The following is a 19,678-nucleotide window of genomic DNA, read 5'->3' as shown; positions in this document are numbered from 1 at the left end:
AAGCCCAACGGGGCGAAACGCATGAAATAATTACGAATGCCCCTATGCTCGCTGGAAATTGCACTAACGAGAAGCGCAAGTGGGCGTAAGAATCTCGGTAATTGAAGCGATTAGTCTTCGCTTCGACGACGACACTAACGCCCACATAGCAACACAAAAACAAAGTTTTGAAATCCCAATTGAAATTCGCTCTGCTGCAAACAACTTATACGCCGAATGAAATCGTCGAGACGCAGAGGGTGGATTTGTCACACACAGAAGAATAACACACAACTGAATTAACACACGAAGGGTGCCCGTAATTGCGTAAAGTGTAAACAGTAAATCCTCGCCGTTTTTTTCCTGTTTGCAGTCTGGTTGGCGTCTTATTTAATTGTGTTTTAATTTCAGCACGAGTTGAAGCGAGTACAAGTGCAAGTGCAGCCATGCCAGCCGCAGCATGCAAATCTCATTTGCACCGAAACACAATAACTTGCACTCTTTGCACACCCATTCCAGAAGGGAGCAACGCTAATAGAACTACAGAATGTTACCCAGTGAAATTTGAATATCATAAATGCGTTTAATATCAATATCAGTTTCTGTAACAATTTGTATAAACGAACTCAACTATAATTGCATTCCAAACACGAATATCCTAATAAGATTATCACGACTATACAAAACGTATAAATCTGATTTAATAACAAAGCAAACAAATCCAGCGGCAACAAAAATTCCGCACGTCAAAATGAAATTCATCATCACTACAGACGTAATAAACTCGTGCGCGAAAATGTGTAGACTATGCAGTAACAGATTGTCGCGTGCTGCGTTATAAGCTTGATTGAATTAAATAAATGTACTTATCATGGATCAGGCGTTGATAAATTGTAGGCGTACGGAAATCAACGTTTACGTTTAATAATACACATCGTGAGTTACGTTTGCTAGAAGACGCGCACGAGCGCGCTCGTCCGTGAAGGCATTAAAACACAAATCATTAATTAATCAAGCGAGAGCAGAGCAATCGATGTGTGTTCAGTTTACCCACATAATTATAGCGAGCGTAATGGGTAATGACTAATGAGCCGATTACACGGTGGGCATCAATCTTTCACAGCGCTCACTCAAAATGTGTTCGCGATCGATTTAAACAAGTATAATGAACTGGACACTGCACCACAGTGCACTTGCAGCGCATTCATCTTATTTCACAACTTGACCGCAGACTAGACTACTCGTACAACTTGTTGGGTCGTAGGTGTTGAGTTTAAATTGTAAAATAGATTAAAATAGTTTTTATTGTTGTTCGTGTGCGCGCACAGCTTAAATAATAAATAAATCACATCAACTGCGGTTGACCAATAAAAATTTACATAATGAAATTCCTCGGCGCATGCGCACACATCAAATAAACCACAAGCTGTGCGCAACTGATTTAAAACGTAAATTGCGTTTAGAAATTAAATGACTTTCAATGGGTCTAATCAAGTGAGAACACAATTCAGACAGACATTATCGACAGGCTTACTAGCACCACCCCTAAAAGTGATCATCGACTATTATTTTTTGTACAAGCTGCATTCGCACAGATGCAGCCCGCACGCGTTACCATTCAATAAATTTGCACTGATTGAGTGTCTATGAAGTATGCAGGAGTATAAAGAGAGTGAGAGACAAGGGTGCGCGCCATATTCATATGACGAAAATCTCGTACCCCTACCAACTGCCTCCACCAGAAGGGCACGCTCGAGGTGGTGTTAGATTCCATTCGATTGTCAGCGGCAGCCGGCGAAACGCGTGGCGCTTTCAACATGCGAACACGTGCAGTTAATGATACGGCACCCGATGCACGCAGAGACTCACATCTCGATATATGCAAGTGGAATAAAAAAATATATATAACCCAAAGAACTAGCGTGTGCATTGGAGCACCCATTGGAGGAAAGTGATGTTACCGCAATGAAATGCCGACGCGCGCTGGAGTGTGACTGCAGTTAATGTCATGTGTACTCTACTCGTATAAAAAGCGAATCGGAGCATGATGCACACACGCGCCAGCGACACAATACACTGTAAACGAAATAAACTAAAACTATTCTATTGTTAGAAATCTATTTAACGGCTGTGCACTGCACTCGCAATGCGAAATTAAATTACGCTCATGCTACTACTGCACAACTAACGGATGTTACTTTTTAATTTGCAGAGTTAAATCTACTTAACCTCACTTAACCCCTATTTTCTTTCATTTGGAGAAAAATCTGTTTTGCCGTCGTTTTTAAAAGTTTTGATACATTTGAAGCATTCAAAGGTGAGGCAAGCAGGTGCTAGGTGTCAACTACAATGTAATTTAAAGAACCGCCGGCAAAGAAGAAATGCCCCATTATGATTCGAATAAATTACAAGAGCGTACGAGGGCGTCGTTTATTCATAACGCATAAGCGCACACCGCACACATGCGTTCGGGTTAAGGTGTGTCGACATATGTAACCTGGGCCTTTCGAAGTCTCGAAGCTCTCTTCGGTAATATGACGGATGTGTCATGTGTGCGTGCGTACAGGCGCACGTTAGCAACACCCACTTCCTGCGGCCCCTAGAAGACGCGATCGCTGTGTATGCACAGGCACAAACGTATGGGCGACAAATTGGCAAATTAATTTCGTGTGTGTGACGGGTGATTATGTTTTTACAACATTTCCGGAACGTGCCCGAGAGCTTCTTCGAAAAACGTGATTTAATCCCTCGGCAGTTTTAGCAGTTAACAAGGTCGACTACGCATGTTAACAAATTTTACAGATTTACCACCAATTCAGGTCTCGCAGACTACATCTGGTCGAACATGGAAGTAGAAGTAGAACATACCTGCAACAAACCAAAAATATGTTGTAATTATTTTTTCGTAAAACTTGTACAACGGATGTGTGAATGAAGTAATGAGAAATTTCCCGTGCAGTGAATATTAATTAATCGTCGGCGGGATATTACAAGTATTAAAAGCTGTTAATTATTGATTCTTTGCGAGGACAACGAAACAATAGCGTTTGTGGTGCAGCATTTTAAATAATGAACGAACATTTGCATAATTTCTTGCTAAATTATACATTTCACTGTATTGATTTGTTTTTGTTTGAACCTAAACCCGAAACAAATCTATGGCTGTATAGTGGGTTGCATAAATCACCAATTCAGTAGCCTAACAAACACTCATTACATTTTTATGAGAGTTTTTTTAGTGATTGTAATCTTGTTTTGAAGATACACCGAGAAGATTTTTAGACAATACGATCCCGCATGATGGTAGCAAACTAAAAAATCACTAAAAAAAGTAACAAAGCATGCTTAGAGCAACATTGTATTCATGTTCATGTATTTTCTTATTTGTATTCAAAAGATAACCTTCTGTTACTTTTTCTGTATTCAATGTATTCCCAGAAGAAGTCGACGTGTAACTTGAAACAGCGTTTTTGATGTTTTTAACTGTCGATGATGAAATAAATGAGAAACGTGTAAACTAATCGAAAATATTTATGTGAACACAAATCGATAGAAAACTAATGTTATGACAATATCGATTTTCGTGCTTCGCTGGATGGAATTTCGAGTATGCATCGATTTTCGCCTGTAAAACGACCGCTTTGCAGCGTTAATGGTTGCGACACATGTATGGTACGTGTTTATTGCCACTACGAAGCCATATGATGACTGGGATTGATTATGCATGCGCTTAAAAGTGGACGAAATGACGTGAAAAGTGTCAAGTCATCATGTAAGCATTATAGCAGCACGCGTATTACATGGCCCACAGTCAGATATCATGGTGGTATTCGTGGGAATGAATAAAATTACAGTTTAGGCAGCGCCCGCGAGTATCAGATGGATTATTTTAACTTAAAATATCGCTTTCAAAGGCAAATTTTCTGGTTACTTATGCATGAGATTCATGTGTGTGCTCCGCATGTGTCTTCAATTCTTTATAACGTGCTCGCGTGCTTTATGATTTTCAACAATCGATATCCACCGAAATAATGGTATTTTATGGGCTTTTATTTAGGAATAAAATAAAGGAAGACGTGTCATGTTTGCTCAAACAGTTGAACCCTGCTGGAAAATAATAGTTTAAGCCGTTTATGCAAAGCGATTGAGGAAGTCTTGCTTCTTGCCGAGTCACAATTTTCGACGATTTCAATGCGAAGAAAGAGGGTTGTGAATGATTTGTACGTAGTGATTACGAAAGTGAGTCTATCGTTTTCCTATTGTTGCGGTTAGCGCGCTTTCGACCGGACACCGAAGGGGGCGCCATTTTGAATACAAAATAACGAGACGCACACGAATAGGGTGCATATTTTATAACTACATCGCGCGCGCCTAACTTTGGGTTAAGATTAGCCGGAATTTAAACGATGTTGCGTCGAATTTGAAATTTCATCAAATCTCAAACAGGCAGGCCCACCGCACAGGTCCGAAAATATGTTGGCAATGTGTGCGATGTTCAAACTCGCACAAATTTCGTGAAGGACCCCAGCCGCCGCCGCCGAGATTTGTTATGCAAAGGTTTTTTCCCCAACGCCGTAAGCAAGTCTAAACGTTCACGACCGCCCCCCGATTGAGTTAGGATGAAACTCGGCGCTGGAAATTTACGCGTGCGTTCCTACGAATATATATGGCGGGAGGGCATAAGTGCGAATATGTGCGCGTTATGCAAATTGATATTTCGACCGAGGCGGCTGCGACGACGACGTTTATTGAGATTGCTCCCCAAGTTTGTCGCCGAGTCGGCGCGCTCGCCACATATTTATTTCCGTTCGGCGGATTTCCTCATTTCCTTTTTTGCGCTCCACATCCTCTAAGATCTGCTCCCGCGACTCGTAAAACAAAAACCTCGCCTTTTGTGTTCCATAACTTTTACACAATAACATGAGACACAATAAAAAAAGGCCGGTCGCGACGAAAATCTTCAAGAAAAACATTCGCTGAAAAAAAGTCCCATGAACAAATCGCATTTTCTTTGCTCTGCTATGACTATTTTGAACAATGCGATGCCGATTATGTGCACAATAAGAAAGCGCAGGAAACCCCACCGAACGACCCGAACAATTCCATACAAATAGTTTGAATGGGAAGATAATGATCAATACAATGAATCTTCTCTAGCCCCGGCATGACTGCAAACTATGAAGCCATATAAACGATCCGTTGAGCAAACTATAATGGGCGCCGAATGTGAATAAAAGCCAATTCCTCTATTGCCGCCAGTGGCATTACATTCAAAGTCTACCGCCGACTACTGCGATATCTTCAGGCTGAGTTTACACAACTTTAACAACCCGAAAACTTACTTTCGCATTCGCCGGCTGAACTTGCTGTTAACATCAACGAGCTACAAATTTTCCGGCAACGCATACAATTTAATTTCGCATTTGAATTTACAATGCGTAATATAAATACGACTTCCAACTACATCCTACGTCCTTATTATTATCGTTACGCGCATTCAAATTAATTGTATACTCGAGAAAATAAAAATATCTCATGAGCACAAAAGCTCAATTTCCATCGTTATAAAGATGCAATTAAACTGGTTAAAAAATGTTTTTCATTCGAAAATCCGATTATTTCATGTTTATCTTGCCGGGATTAGAGTCTGAGTTTGCTTGCCTCCCGTTTTCCTATTATGTTTCGTTGATTTAGTGAGTGCGAGGGTGCACAAAGCTTCGCGAAGAAGAGATTCCTTAATAACGGTGCGCGACGCTAGGCTAATTTATAGGCAGACTTCCGGTAGAGACGCTGCAACCGCCCCCCATACACCACAGCCCCTTGTGGTAAAGGTGTATTGTACAGCCATATCCTGTGATAACACCGGCGGGAATCAGAAAGGAAATCTCACGAGTATCTCCAACGCGTTTATTGCAAATTCGTGATTTTTGAAAGCAGGAAGAAAAAAAACAGCAACATGACAAGTAAAATGTAGACAAAAACTGTAAAAACGTTAACATGCACAAAATCGACGCCCCATCCATTCCGCTTTGGTCGTTTTTAACGATGTTATGTGCCGCGATAGCCATAAAGCCATAAAGCCCTGTGCGTAGCAATTTTTTTTCTGATGCGAGCCAAAGTATGAATAGATGCCATAATTTTATATTCATGGCATGACATGATGGGACATGGGGTGCGTAATAAAAATAAAAATCCCGATACCGGAATGCCGAACGGCCGATAGCCGGCTTTTCTTTTTTTCGTGCATAAAATCAATTTCGTCGGTGCACTTTTTACATTTTGACGGGATGTGAATGTGGGTAGGTGTGACTAGGTAGGGTAGATTTTGGGGGTTGCTTTTTTTCAATGGGTCCAGCGATGTTACAACATCTGTTCGATTATAACGCGTTTTTGTCCACGCAAAATGAACAATGGCAGATTTTGAGCTTACAAAAATTTGCGCAACAGTAATTTTTTCGCTATGCTTTGACAAATTTACAATGAACTTTGCAGGTAGGTGAATCTATGTTAACATGGAAATAATGTCACATTCTACTTTTTTAAAATGTAAATTGTTAATACTACTTAAAAAAACCTCATGTGAACTCGATGTAACAAATAATTAATTATATCGTAATTACAGGCCAAAAATGGTAAATTTTAATTTAAATAGCATGCAAATGAGGTTAATTAAATATGTTACATGCCAAACACTGACATTACAGTACGGTTAATAACAAATTATTGAATCTGTGTCAGGCTGTTAAAATTGGCTTCGCTTCCTTCTCGACTCATTCTTTCTGCGACTTTGATGAATGCGTGTGCGATGCGAGAGGTGTATTAATTGCCTCCAAGGTACCGCGCACCTGTAATTTCTGACTTCTTGCTATTAAATGTGGACGGCTGCTTGTCGGCAGCAATTCACCGCCAAAAAAACTACACTACACCTTAATTACATAATACAAAGTTTTAAATAACTTGTTTTACGATTGTCAATCACGAAAATATTTTTTGCGGAATAATATAATGAACACAGGCCGAAATTTCGTGCGTGCTTGGCGGAGAATTGTGTCAATTTTCATTACCGGCCGGTTGTTATATCTCTGGAACAGCGGGAGAGGAAAACCAGAGTCCCCGAGTCGAAAATATCCCCGGTATAACTCGGTCCATAAACATCGCTTCCGGCGTCCATGCTTTCTTTTTACACGTATCTCCCATTTCGTCAGTTCGGCGACGCACACGTACGCACGAAATAAAGCACAAGCAACTAGATATCCAAACTCTGTCCTCTGTACTCTTTGGTAACCTAGTAACGGCCGCTAACGCAAAAACAATATCCTCAAACCTAATGCGGTAAAAGAAGCACGTCTTCCTTCGGCACCTTTGGTCCTCTCGCAATTCTTTGTTTCATTTTATTCACCCTGGGCTCTTTTATTCAGAAATTCAGTATTAAAGGTTTCCTTTCTTTGAGAGATGGCACAGCGGAACACCCAAGGTGAGCGGTGAGCAAATACGATCGGTAAATTATGCGTTCCGCTCACACACGTTTTATTTTTTGATAACTCAACGGACGCGATAGTAAGACGCAGGTAAATTTCCGCGCGCAGCACATACTCCCAGACTGGCGGAACAAACCCGCCAACTTCAAAGGCACTCGTGGAGATAAGAGCCGCATGCATTATTCAGATCAATCTTCAAATAAGAGACACTTGGTTCTTACTCGCGCGCAATTCCTACACACACAAACACATACCAACACCGAGTATTGACAATTGCGTGCAAAGGGAAACGCCAAGGGAACGCCAATCTCGTGTCGCATCCCACATCGCAATATTATCAATGCGAGAGACTTGCGGGGGATGGGCGTGTTTCCAGACGCTCTTAAACGTCTCTCCGCCGATATTTATTGCATAAATTATCGAAATGTATTTCTTCATCTCGGCGCCAACGCCACTCCAACGCCGCCAACTCAATATGAAAATTTGACGACGCGATAGTGTCAACTTGTTTTATTGGTACAGATATACGACCGGCGCGATTCATTAATTACTGCTTTAATTACGGTCCAAGGAGGCTGGTACGCCAGATAAAAATAAAGCGTTCGAGGAACCAGCGACAACTAATGAACACGAGACTAGAGAGACTCTTTGAGACCATGATGCTCTTGCTTTCATCCCGTTTTCCGAACCCGGAGCATGGCGCGCGCGGAGATGCACACCAAACGATAGTGTAATTTAAACAAAATTACATTAACTAAACGTAATTGACGTGCATACATGTTGCGCGAGCTATTTACTCAGACACCTCATTATTTAGCCGGCGGTCGTGGATATTTATTCAAATTAGAAACACGCTCACCAACACGCTTAGAAGACGAGATGGGTGTGCGTTGATAAAGATTATGCGCAAGTTTTAAAATTCAAGGAAATGTTTGCACTTTTTTAGGCGACGCTGGGAATAAATTTGTTTCCACGCAGCCCACACACGTTGATGTTAATATTGACAAACTTTTTGTGAGTGCAAATATTAACTACATATTTATACAGTTTGTTTATGGAATAAAACAAAAATATCAAACATTAAACAGTAGACGTGTATTAAAGCGCGGTAGTAACGTCCGATGTGTCAATTATGAAATATACGTTCATTATCGGCAGCGACCCGCTGATTACGCACGCATTAATACTTATTAGAAGCCGATATAAGCGCATCTCAACTGGGCGTAGACGGACGCGCAGCACGCGATATCAATTTATTACATCGGATGAAGGCGAATGCGGTGCGTGCGAAGTGGAGAGCTTTTCCTGTTCCACATCGCTATCTATTTATCAACATTTTCGTAACTCAATCTTCCAAATAAAAAAACCGCTAAAAATAATTTGCTTAAAAATAAATATTCTCAATGAATGAGATCGTTTGATGAGCGGGTTAATGGCATCGTTAATGAGTGATTAATTGTTTTTTATTTCCGCGTAAATTGATAAAATTGACCGCGCCATGAACCGTAGATAAACCTAACGCTTAAGTCGCGTAATTGATTTCGAAATTTAATAGCTGCATTATCGATTCGGAAGCGTTTACGCCGGCAGTGTCCGTAAACATGTAATTTTTGACGACCACACCATTCGCGGCCATCTTTGATTGGCGTGACAGTTCAGGAAGGGCTCGCTGTGGAAACATGCGAGCGCACTTTATAATCACGCCACTTGTAATGTATGACTTTACGACGTCGTTTCGAGTGCGTATCGGTCGCTTTAAAGCGCTGAAGATTATAGATTGATACGCATTTAATGCGTCGCGTTTGTGACGAGTCACGCGTGAGTTGTTGCAATTCTAGGAAAATCGACTAGCACCAGCAAAGAATGATGATTCGGACGATAAACCGGCGTGATTGATTTCAGCGGCGCGGTGGAAATTAATATTGATGGATTATTGACGGCGTGCGCGCGTGATTGAAACACCTGGACAGGTAGCTAACCGTGAAAAAATCACATTTTGATGTGCCGTCGAAATTTCCGAAAACAGGAAATCAGTTTGCATAGCATATATTAAATCAATGAGTACCAGAGTATACAAGCATACAAAAGCTGGAGTTAAGCCCAGTTGAGACGGACTAATAAAAATATAATAACCGGCGTAAGGTCGAACGCAGTGGGATATTGTCACATTGTCACCCACCCCTTGTAGGGCGAACAGTCTGAATTTTCGGCTGCACGCTGCCGCACGGTAAACAAACACAGCGGGGCGCACAGCTGCCCTGTCGTCATAAATAAACGAAAGCTTTTTCTACTTTCTGTTTTCCATCCGAGTAGACACAGGCGCAGTCGGACGCAACCTTGGGTGTAATTTGGAAAATTACCTCACACCTTGACGGAATCGCAGTGAAATCTTAAAGATTTTGAGAAAAGATAGTTAAAATTGATACATAAATCACTCGATGAGACCATGAAACGTCTATAAACGCACAATTACGAAGGTTATATTGAAACGTTTTATTCTTAGAGAAGTTTCCAAGATAATTCCAAGAATGATTTATCTAAAAAGAGATGAATTCAATGAATCGCTTGTAAAATCAGAGCAAAGATTGCTAACCGCAAATTATACAGCTCACAACTCGTCTCCCATTTATGGCATAAAGTTTTGAAAAGTTTTAATAACGAAATTGATTCTTTCGTCCGTAAGATTACACGCTGTGTAATTTTGTAAACGATCCGAAGACTACCTGAGCGTTGAAAGAACATTATTATACCAGGTGTTGCATAAAAATTTAATGAAAATTATAAATTTACTCCAAATCCAAAAGCTTAAATTGTAATGTTATAGTTTATAAGTGATCAGGTGCACCAAGGTACCAGCCCGTAATGTTACGTGTGTGTTGTACCCTTAGTTGCTAATTACACGACCGTGCGAGCAACGCCGCCATGCACCATTTATTATCGCCACCGGGCAGCCGAAAACGGTAATTAATAACGCATTTATCAGTCCACGGGTAATATTCCGTTTCACCCTATCGTGCAGGCGAGCACACATGTAAGCACATAAGATTTTCCCAAAATTAATAATACCGTCCGCACGCTGCAGGTCTAACACTTCTCCTCCCTCACCCCAAAACGACTACAACGGCCCTAATCGATTTCTGTCTGAAAATACGAGCGAAACAAACGAAAAACTCAACAATAACAAAAAATAACGAGTAATGAAGCGTGGTGTTTGCCCGGAGTCATTTATTATGAGGCAAATGGGCATGTACACGAGAAAAATATTATAAGAAGACTGTTTGGTAGGTAGGCGCCGAAGGACGGGAATGTTTAGCGCAGGTCGTAGGTGCTTGTAATAAAAGCCTTTTCTCCCCGCGCTGATAAATTGCATCCACGCCTGTTTTGTACTAATCCGGAACAGTCGCAAAGTGTCAAATCTCTTGTCCCTTTTATATTAATACGTTTTCGCGTGCGTGAAACTGAGTGGCGCGCAACAGCTGCTGAAAAAATTACAAGCCGCCATCAATTTTAAAAACGCCGCCACGTTGGCTGCCGCTGCCCTTTTGGCAGTGATTAATATTGCCGCCGGATCCAACAGACGCTTTTGCTTTTTTATGTCGCAAAACTTGTTATATTGCCATCCGCTTTTATGCGCCAGCTTCCTTATATTTTTTTTCGGCGCTTGATGCTTGAAAATTTCATTTTTATCCCGGAAATTCCTCGCCTCCGGTCAGCGGGCAAACAACCAACACACAAAAGACTCGGAATCATTATCGTGATTTATCGTCGCTTCGCAAGTTTTCGCTGCGGCGACAATGTCGTCAAACATCATCATCTAAGTTTTCTACTTAACGATAACAGTTAGTTCTTTCCGGAAACAAATCCTTATCACACACAACCTAGATACGGGAAATTCTACAAGTTTTTCTTGGTGTGCATCATTCCATCTTATTTTCGTCCGGAGATGAGAAAATAATGGTAACAAACATGCTCGCAAAGTGTACTCGACGAGTTGTCTGTGCAATTTTTCCTCCAAAACAAAGTACTTCATGTCCCAACTCACTAACAATCTAAACAAGAAAACTGTTTCCATTCTTTATATCATCCCTGTGTGTCGTGATAGAATCGTGCGCGTTTTTTGCCCCCGCTTTCCGCGTGCATAATTATGCGTCCGCATTATACGTGCACCTTAATAAATCTCGTCGAGCAAACAATGTAAATCCTTAATAGTACAACACGCGTACATGCGCTCCTCCGGCTCCTTACGGTTCCGCGTGGCGCAGACAAAAAGCGAAAGACAATGAATGTGTAGCAAAAAAGCGACATGGCGGCGACCCGGCCTGTGCAAATTCGAATAAAATATACGCGACACACATAAATGCACGAGGACACAAACAATAGCTGCGCGCATTAAGGCACCGCGTATTGTTGCTGCGCTATTACCGAATAAGCGCAAGGAAAAACAAGAAAACAACACGAGGGTGGCTACGGACCTCTTCGAAGCACCACTCTGCACAATGTATGTGCATACCAATTTCTACCGGACTTGTTATATACAATATGTTTGAGGCAAAAATAAGAACTATTTTACAAACACTCTGTATATCAACAGTAGCGCAGTGTAAGAGTATCGCCTACGCTTTTAATGCGAACGCATTAAGCTCGTAAAAAAAACTTGTATTAATTATGACTCTAGTTCAGGTTTACCACTTGAATCTACTGATGCAGAACACAGGCGCATAAAACGCACCCACTACAAATCATGCACTGATTTATCTCTATCAACTTTCTTTTCTTGTGTATTTCAGTTCTTTTATTTCCAACGATCCAACGAGTATGAGTGCATTCCAAAAAAAGTGAGTTATTGGTTCATTTTTAGAGAAAAGAAAAGTCAAAGTCATATTTATCTTAAAATCTGTTCGCATCCAAAAACTTTGCGTTTCCGCCTTCTGCGCGTTTACTCTGCTTTTCGTCATTCATTCCAATTCACATTGTACTCACGCTAGGCAAAGAAAAGCAGCAACGTCCAACTTTACACAATTTACTGAAGTTGAACGCGAGGAATTGATCGTGATTTCTATATCGAGAAGTTGCCGGCGCAGAAGAAGAGGAGGAGGAGGAGAGAGAAACTGACTGCACTCGAACTGGTTTTGGTTTCTTGCAAGATAATTAGACGTGTGGTCGTGGCTATGGTCTTGGTCGTATTATGCAAGTAGTATAAGTTTCAGAGCGATTTTAAGACACTTTTAGGGAATTTCAGGGGCAGCAGGCCCGCATCATATAAAATGACTTTTGCGCTATGCAAATTTGAAAAAGTCATTGAAAGCACACACAATGGGAGGCAATGTCGCATCATATAAAATGCTTCTCGCGCCTCTCTGTATTTTCGATGTTCGAATCAGTAAGTTGTAAACGAAACGCGTACAAAGTGCAGAACATCACAATAAATTTCATTTAAAAGCTTCCAACGCTCCTCCCAAGTACTTTGGGTTATGTTACTGGCGCCCTCTGTGTATCACCGGCCAAATTATCGCCATTTCGATAGCGCACTACGCCCGCGTGCTTCCAACGACGATGGCATTGTTTATGTTAACGAGGCGACGTTTAATAAGTGCAATGTCATTAAATCCTGGACGCGGAGCACGCCGTTTGTGGTCTCGGGGCGTCGCCGGCGTTGTTGCCGCAGAGGGAACGGCACCGAAAAACCCATCGCAACACACATCGGAACAACATCGCGCGCATTTCACGTTTAATTACCTTTAATTTATAGCGGTTCTTACCCGACTCTAGAGCAACTCCAAGCGCGCGCACTGCTGCGGTGTTTAACGACACGGCGTGCGGAATCACCTCATTACATTCGCCGCGATTAGGTAATGCGAACTCACCTGAAACAGAAAACGCAACATTAATTACACAAAAAAAAACCATACGTAGAAGGCAATAGTACACCAAATGTAGGTACAAATGTTTAAGTACGAATAAAATATTACTAAAATAATGCAGAAACAATCTTTACGGCGCTTGTGAATTATGACGCGTTAATTCCTATTTAATCAAAACTCATGTTGCATGCCAAGCTGAGTGTGTGTTATATTGGGTCGTTATTCATATTGATGTTGGCGCTCGTTGAAAATTTTACATGTTTTATGTTTTATAAGTAATAACTCGCTGGAATTCGACGCTGACATCGCGTACTTCATTTACGACTTGGTGACATTTATGATTGGTAAACAGCGTGGCGTGTATCTTTGCGTCAATCGAGTTATTACAACAAAGTGTCTTGCGAGTTGCTTTCAGGAAATTCTGTTAGACCAAATATTTCCGCCAATAAAACTCAAATAAAACACGTCCAAAATTAACGATTATATATAATGCAAATAAATATAGCAAACTAAAATTGCAACAGGCTTGTGCAAGTTCCAAGAAGGAAATAAGCTCATAAAGAGTTTGAAATCGCGTTTGCGATAAGTATGTTCACATGTTGCCCAAAAACGTTTTCTGCAAACTACAGTAATGAGAACCAAATTTAAACACAAATTATATCCAAATTTAACGGTGAATAATCCAAATACATTGTTGGAAAGGTTAAACATGCGCCACATCACAAAAACATTCAATTAAAATAATTGGGTTGACGGCACCTCGTTACGCAATCACGAATTTACGACCCCGACAAAAAATTAACTATCCTCCTGGGCCACCTCTTGACCACGCATTATTTTAATTTGAAACTGTTATTACAATTTTATTGCCTTTTGTGCACCCGGCAACTTAATTTCCACGAATACCAACAACAAAAGACCACAAAACAAAGAAATAAAAACAAAACTTGATTTAATACCCCATCGACTTCAACTCTTCTAACAATGTCCGGTAAGATGATACGCGTGTTGTATGATATATCGTATCTTTTAAGGGGATGAGACGAACACACGCGCCAATGCGTGGGATTCACGCACATGGCAAGATAATGAACTGTATCACATTTTATTTCTATACCACGTTGTGACATCCTGCTGGAGCATGTGATGCACATTATAGCGATATAAAGATTACAAAGAGGGCGTGGTGAAGGGAGTAAATGTAAGAAGTCGAGTGGTGGTCGAAGAATACGAAGAAAGAGCATAATGTGCACACACAACGCATCCTAGGGTTATTTATTTGCTCATTCCAGCAGGCGCCATGGTCACTCACACGACGCAAACAAACTATAACACATTATCTTGCGTGTATCTCGTGTACATCGCTTACGAGCACATCCAGCTACCAACTCCCGTCGTGTCCCCCATTGTCCTTCCAAGCGACTGATTGTATCAGCACACGGTGTATCACAATATCTGCTGGCCTCACGATTGTTTTATATATTTTTACCAATCGCACATTTGTTGAATGCAGGAATCTGATTCAAACTATAAATGTGTTGATACGAGTAGCGCAATAGCATGCCGAGTGTATCAGGTGAGCGGATTAAATTACACGCGGTGTCAAATTGTCGTCGTTGGTGGAAAGACGGTAGCCGTGATACTTACCGTAGCTTGATGGTCAAGTATCACGTGTACTTATTACTTTGCTCGTTTACTCGACCGAGTCGGGTTCAAATCGATCAAATTCATGACCAAAAACAGCAAAACAACATCCACATAATCTGCATGATTTTATAACGAATATTATCTCATCTGAAAGCTATTAAATCAGTATCGGCTAATACTAAATATCGAATGGAAGTTTGAATATCAGAAATCATAATTAATCGTATTTTTCGAGCGTAAATTAAACATTTAAATATGTATGTATACCTTTTTTGTCTTCTGACGTTTTTTTAAATCACCGCAGGCATTAACTGCGTGTAATTTATTTGTTGTTACAATCGCTATTTGATCGTTGGATGAAATAACTAATTCACAAAAAACTATAGCAACTCGTGGCTGTGGGTTAAAGAACTTTTTGAATGCCTCGAGCATTGTAAACGAGCGTTTATTGATCGAACAAAACCGTTTATGAGCGAACTCATTTCGGAATAGTTTATTCAATTATAAATCGCTGATTTACACACATCGTTTATATCCAATAATGCTTCTATTATTACTCAGATAAAAACATTATCTCAGGTACCTATATAGCTTTGTGTTTAAATTAAAATATTTTAATTCTATCATATCAATACTTGCAATTGTGAATTATAAAACACAAATAAATTTAGATTATCGTTATTTGTCACTTTAATAACTGATCTTTCGCTGCTTTTAAAGCCTGAAACGCTTCCTTGGCCCCTGGTGCCTTATTTTTATCCGGGTGTAAACGCAATGATAATTTCTTGAAGGCCTTCAGAATCTTTTCCACCGTCGTATACTTTTCCACCTGGAGTATGTCGTGCGGATTTTTCGTTTGCAAAATGCGCTGAATTTCTAGTACGTTTTCATCGGTATACACACGTGGCTCAAGCTCCTTTAGGAGATCTGCGCAATATCACAAATCTTGTAATAATTTATTACCTATTTATGATAACTATATTAAGGTAGTACCTTTGGCATCTTGCGATGGGTACATGCGATCTGATTTTTCGAGCAAAATTTTAGCAGTTTCCAATTGTTGCATTCCCCATTGAATATGCTTCCTTGCCCGTTCAGTTAGTTTTAAGGCATCTTCTTTATTACACTCCATTTTCAGAAAAACACTGTATGACCGCTCAGTTTTGAGACACAAATTATACTCAGACACAGCATCATTTTCAAGTATAGCGGAGCATTTTATGCATTATCTAATCTAATCACAATTCCCAGAAAATTTAAAATTCACTAATACTGTAAAATAAAACAACAACAAAGACACTTATCGATTTACTTCGGCGGTCAGTAACAACTAGGCATATATTCTTATTGTTGATACCATAAACATATATCAAAAGTGCTAAGTATTAGTTGATAAAGCTTATATTGTGTGCATATTGTATATTGTGTAGCGTCATATCTTAGTGGTAGTTTTTCAAAATTACTAATATTTTTCTTTTGTATCTATTATTTGGTTCTGCTAATCATTTGAACTTAGGTTTTGACCATTAACATTATTATTATGATAAATTGTACTAAATTTGGTGGAAAATAAGGCAGTTGTTAAGAAGCATCGCAAGTGATCACATCGAGTCTTCGCTGCCTTTTCCATGTGTTCTTCAATCAACTCTAAGAACGTATCTGTATCTATGATCGTGCAAAGTGCAGTAAGAGTTATAGAATTCACTTATTTTCAATTACTGATTTCTTGATTTCCTGGTTTTCCTGATTTCCAAAATATTCTGTAATTTTTCTTTTGCTTCTGCCAACAAACGAAATGCTTCCCCTGAATTCGGTGCTTTGTTTTTATCCGGGTGTAATACCAATGATAATTTTTTGAACGATTTCTGAACGTCTTCCTTTGTTGCTGATTGTTCCACGGCAAGTATTTCGTACGAATCCTGAGCATTCAAAACACGTTGAACCTCCATTACCTGTTCCGCAGTATATTCGGGTGGCGTGATATTTTTTAACATAGCTAAAATGATTTAATGCGGTCTATTCGTTTAGTCTGACTAAATATTGCTACAATACCTCTAGCCCTTTCAGTAGGATACATGTTTTGAGCTCTTTGGAGCAAACGCCTAGCAGTTTCCAATTCTCGTTTCACGATTAAACGTTTGGCTCTTTCCACCAACTTTTCAGCATCTTCTCTATTACACTCCATTTTTAAGTCACTTTGGAGTATTGCACAAATACAGACCAACCTAGACCAACTGACGATTTAGCACTGAAGCCGATAAAATTTTGCTGGTGGCACTGTCCGCTAGCTATACTATGATGCACAATTCCTATCTTCAATTGTTATAATTAGCTCGCATTAGTTTGATAAGAGCAGAAATCTACCACTCTGACGAGTTACTCATATCCTTAAATTTTGTTCTGATAGGAAATTCCATCCAATACATAAATGTACTCGGATTTCATTTTGTGTATGCAATTCGGAAGCACATAGAAAAATACAAACCAACCAACAATCAGTATGAATGAAATCCTCAACTCAATAAAACCGCCTCAAACAACGTTCATTTGAGACCGAAACATGTGTAATACGCTCATATAATGCTAATTACCGGTTTTAAATTTCAGTTTTGTGGCTCAGACTTGGCTGAGAAATAAAATATTGAAATAAATTTTATTTACGGCATGAGCAGGGTATGTGCATAGATAAAATGAACATGAATGTGCGTATAGCATAAAGTATTGCACCACGGTGGTTATTTGTAGTTCGTCCTACAGTCCCACAGAATGGAGAGCTGTGTGGAGCTGAGGTGAATTGTGGTTTGAAAAAAGTGCCTTCGCTTCGATCCCTGTCTGTGTACCCGGCTAGGTTGCTCTGGCGTAAATAAATTTTCATATTTTACTGCATTTCTGACACTCGAGGGCCGAGTGCTGTTTCTGAATGAAGGCGCGCAAGGCGGAGAAAAACGTTTCCAACCATTCCACTGCTTTTGAATAGACGCCAAGCATCAAAAGAATTGAAGAAAGAAATGAAAAACCATTGTTACATGAAGTAATCATGATAAATTTATATTTGAAAAGAAAAAAGAATGTAGGATGCTTGTGTTACATAAAATTTAAACACTTTTATTGAGTTGCGTATGCGCATAGCACTTTCAATATACGTAAACATAGAATTGTTATAGTATGTGAAACAAATCGTTAAAGCAGTAAAACGATAACAATTAAAATGCCACTCGAATGTTAGCGACAACGCAAATCAGCGATGATCCTAGCCAATAATTTAACAATTTGCATACGCAACTAGCTAGCGGATACAATGGGACGAGATTATGACCACAATGCTTCACTGCATGAACCATGGAAGTGCATTAGCAAATGGGTTTAGCAACAACATCCGTTTGCCAAATAGTGGGATTATACACTTACGAGCACATTCGCTGCTACATTCACTACACCGAAGTTTGCGATGTTAGTAATGTTACAAACATTGTACAAACACTATACGAAACAGTTCTAAATAATCGCGGAAACGACTTGTTTCCAAGAATTCACACGAAATGTAAACACACAAAAAAAACAAAAACATTGATAAGGAAAAATATCTTGCTATCGCGCTAACCTTTAACGTGCTGAGGTGCGAATATCAGAAGACTCGTCGCGGCAACAAACACCACATAAATAATATCCAGTCGTCTTCTCCGTATCGCAGCCATGTTGTTTGTTTCTTCTTCCACTTAGAGAAGTAAGAAAAATCCAAACTCGCACACTTTTTCGTCTAAACGTTCATCGCGAAACAAACGAGCTCACACTCTCGCGGCACACGAAACTTTCCTTCACACTTAATAAGTACGAGTACGAAATGCGGCGTTCACATTCACATTTGTTTTGCGCTTACTTCACGGCCCGATTTATCCGTTATCGGCGGCTTTTGTATTATGATTTGTTGTGCGCTTGCAGTTTTCACGTTTCTCGCTAATCAGCTTAATGAACACATTAGCATTCATTCACAAAATCCCATTGTCGCCACCGCCGCCGACACTCAATATTTATCAGCGTAATGACACTGTTCGCACGCTATCGTCGACATTAGTTTAATTAATCCCGCTGAAGAATGAGCGTCACAATCACAAGTGTAAGTAAATAATTAAATCCATTAAAATCCAATTGGAGGTTAAAGCTGTCGTTCACTATGTAACACTAACAATTGTTCAAAGTTTTGTCGAAGTGTGAAAACTGTAGTCGTACTCGCGCGGAGCGTCGTATTAAAGCGCACGCTACAAGAGCCGAACGCACGCGTGACCCACTCGATACGCCGGCCGGAACCTAACTGAAAGCCGAGCGGCGAACGCCGAGTTGTGAGGTTGCGAAGGATCGCGCGCGCGGGCGGTTCGGCTAGCTTCGCACTCCGCAGGCCACGAGCCACGCGAGAACTTTGTACTCCCTGCGCGTTCAGCGCAAAAGTCTTTCGGTTTCGGGTCTTCGCGATTCTCGCATCGCCGGCCGCCGCTCTCGGTTTCAGTTTGCTCTGCTAGGCAACCACTAACACCGTAAAAACCATCTGTTGTGCCACTGCTGAAAATATTGCAAATTCCTAAAGATTGTGTTGAACAACACACATTCACACTCGGATTTAGATTATTGCGTTTTAATATCTTATGCATTTTCTCAATTTCGACGAAATGCCTGTGGGCAACGAGAGGAGAACAACAAAAACAAGCTAAACAGCAAACG

General features: G+C 40.3%; 1 protein-coding gene and 1 long non-coding RNA gene across 2 annotated transcripts in view; both read right to left on the bottom strand.

Moving 5' to 3' along the window:
• Nucleotides 1-19,259, bottom strand: part of LOC135794022 (roundabout homolog 2-like) — a 63,855-nt gene extending 44,596 nt beyond the window's left edge. Inside the window, exon 1 of the mRNA XM_065305152.1 lies at nt 18,567-19,259. Within this exon, the coding sequence (XP_065161224.1) occupies nt 18,567-18,660 (94 nt within the window). The 5' untranslated portion in view covers nt 18,661-19,259. The remainder of the gene's footprint in view (nt 1-18,566) is intronic.
• LOC135793721 (uncharacterized) lies at nt 15,395-17,260 on the bottom strand. The gene is made up of 3 exons (XR_010548703.1): nt 17,018-17,260; nt 15,959-16,961; nt 15,395-15,892 (listed from the first exon to the last, which is right to left on the bottom strand). It is a non-coding gene; the product is annotated as an uncharacterized lncRNA (long non-coding RNA).
• Nucleotides 19,260-19,678: the final 419 nt, after the last annotated feature.

This window comes from Atheta coriaria, unplaced genomic scaffold (assembly GCF_025399875.1).
Source record: "Atheta coriaria isolate IRGN ID8LTWV9N9 unplaced genomic scaffold, Caltech_Dcor_3.1 hic_scaffold_6_pilon, whole genome shotgun sequence".
Taxonomy (NCBI): Eukaryota; Metazoa; Arthropoda; class Insecta; order Coleoptera; family Staphylinidae; genus Dalotia; species Dalotia coriaria.
The sequence above is the reverse complement of the archived record's forward strand: the minus strand, read 5'-3'. Positions and strand labels throughout refer to the sequence as shown.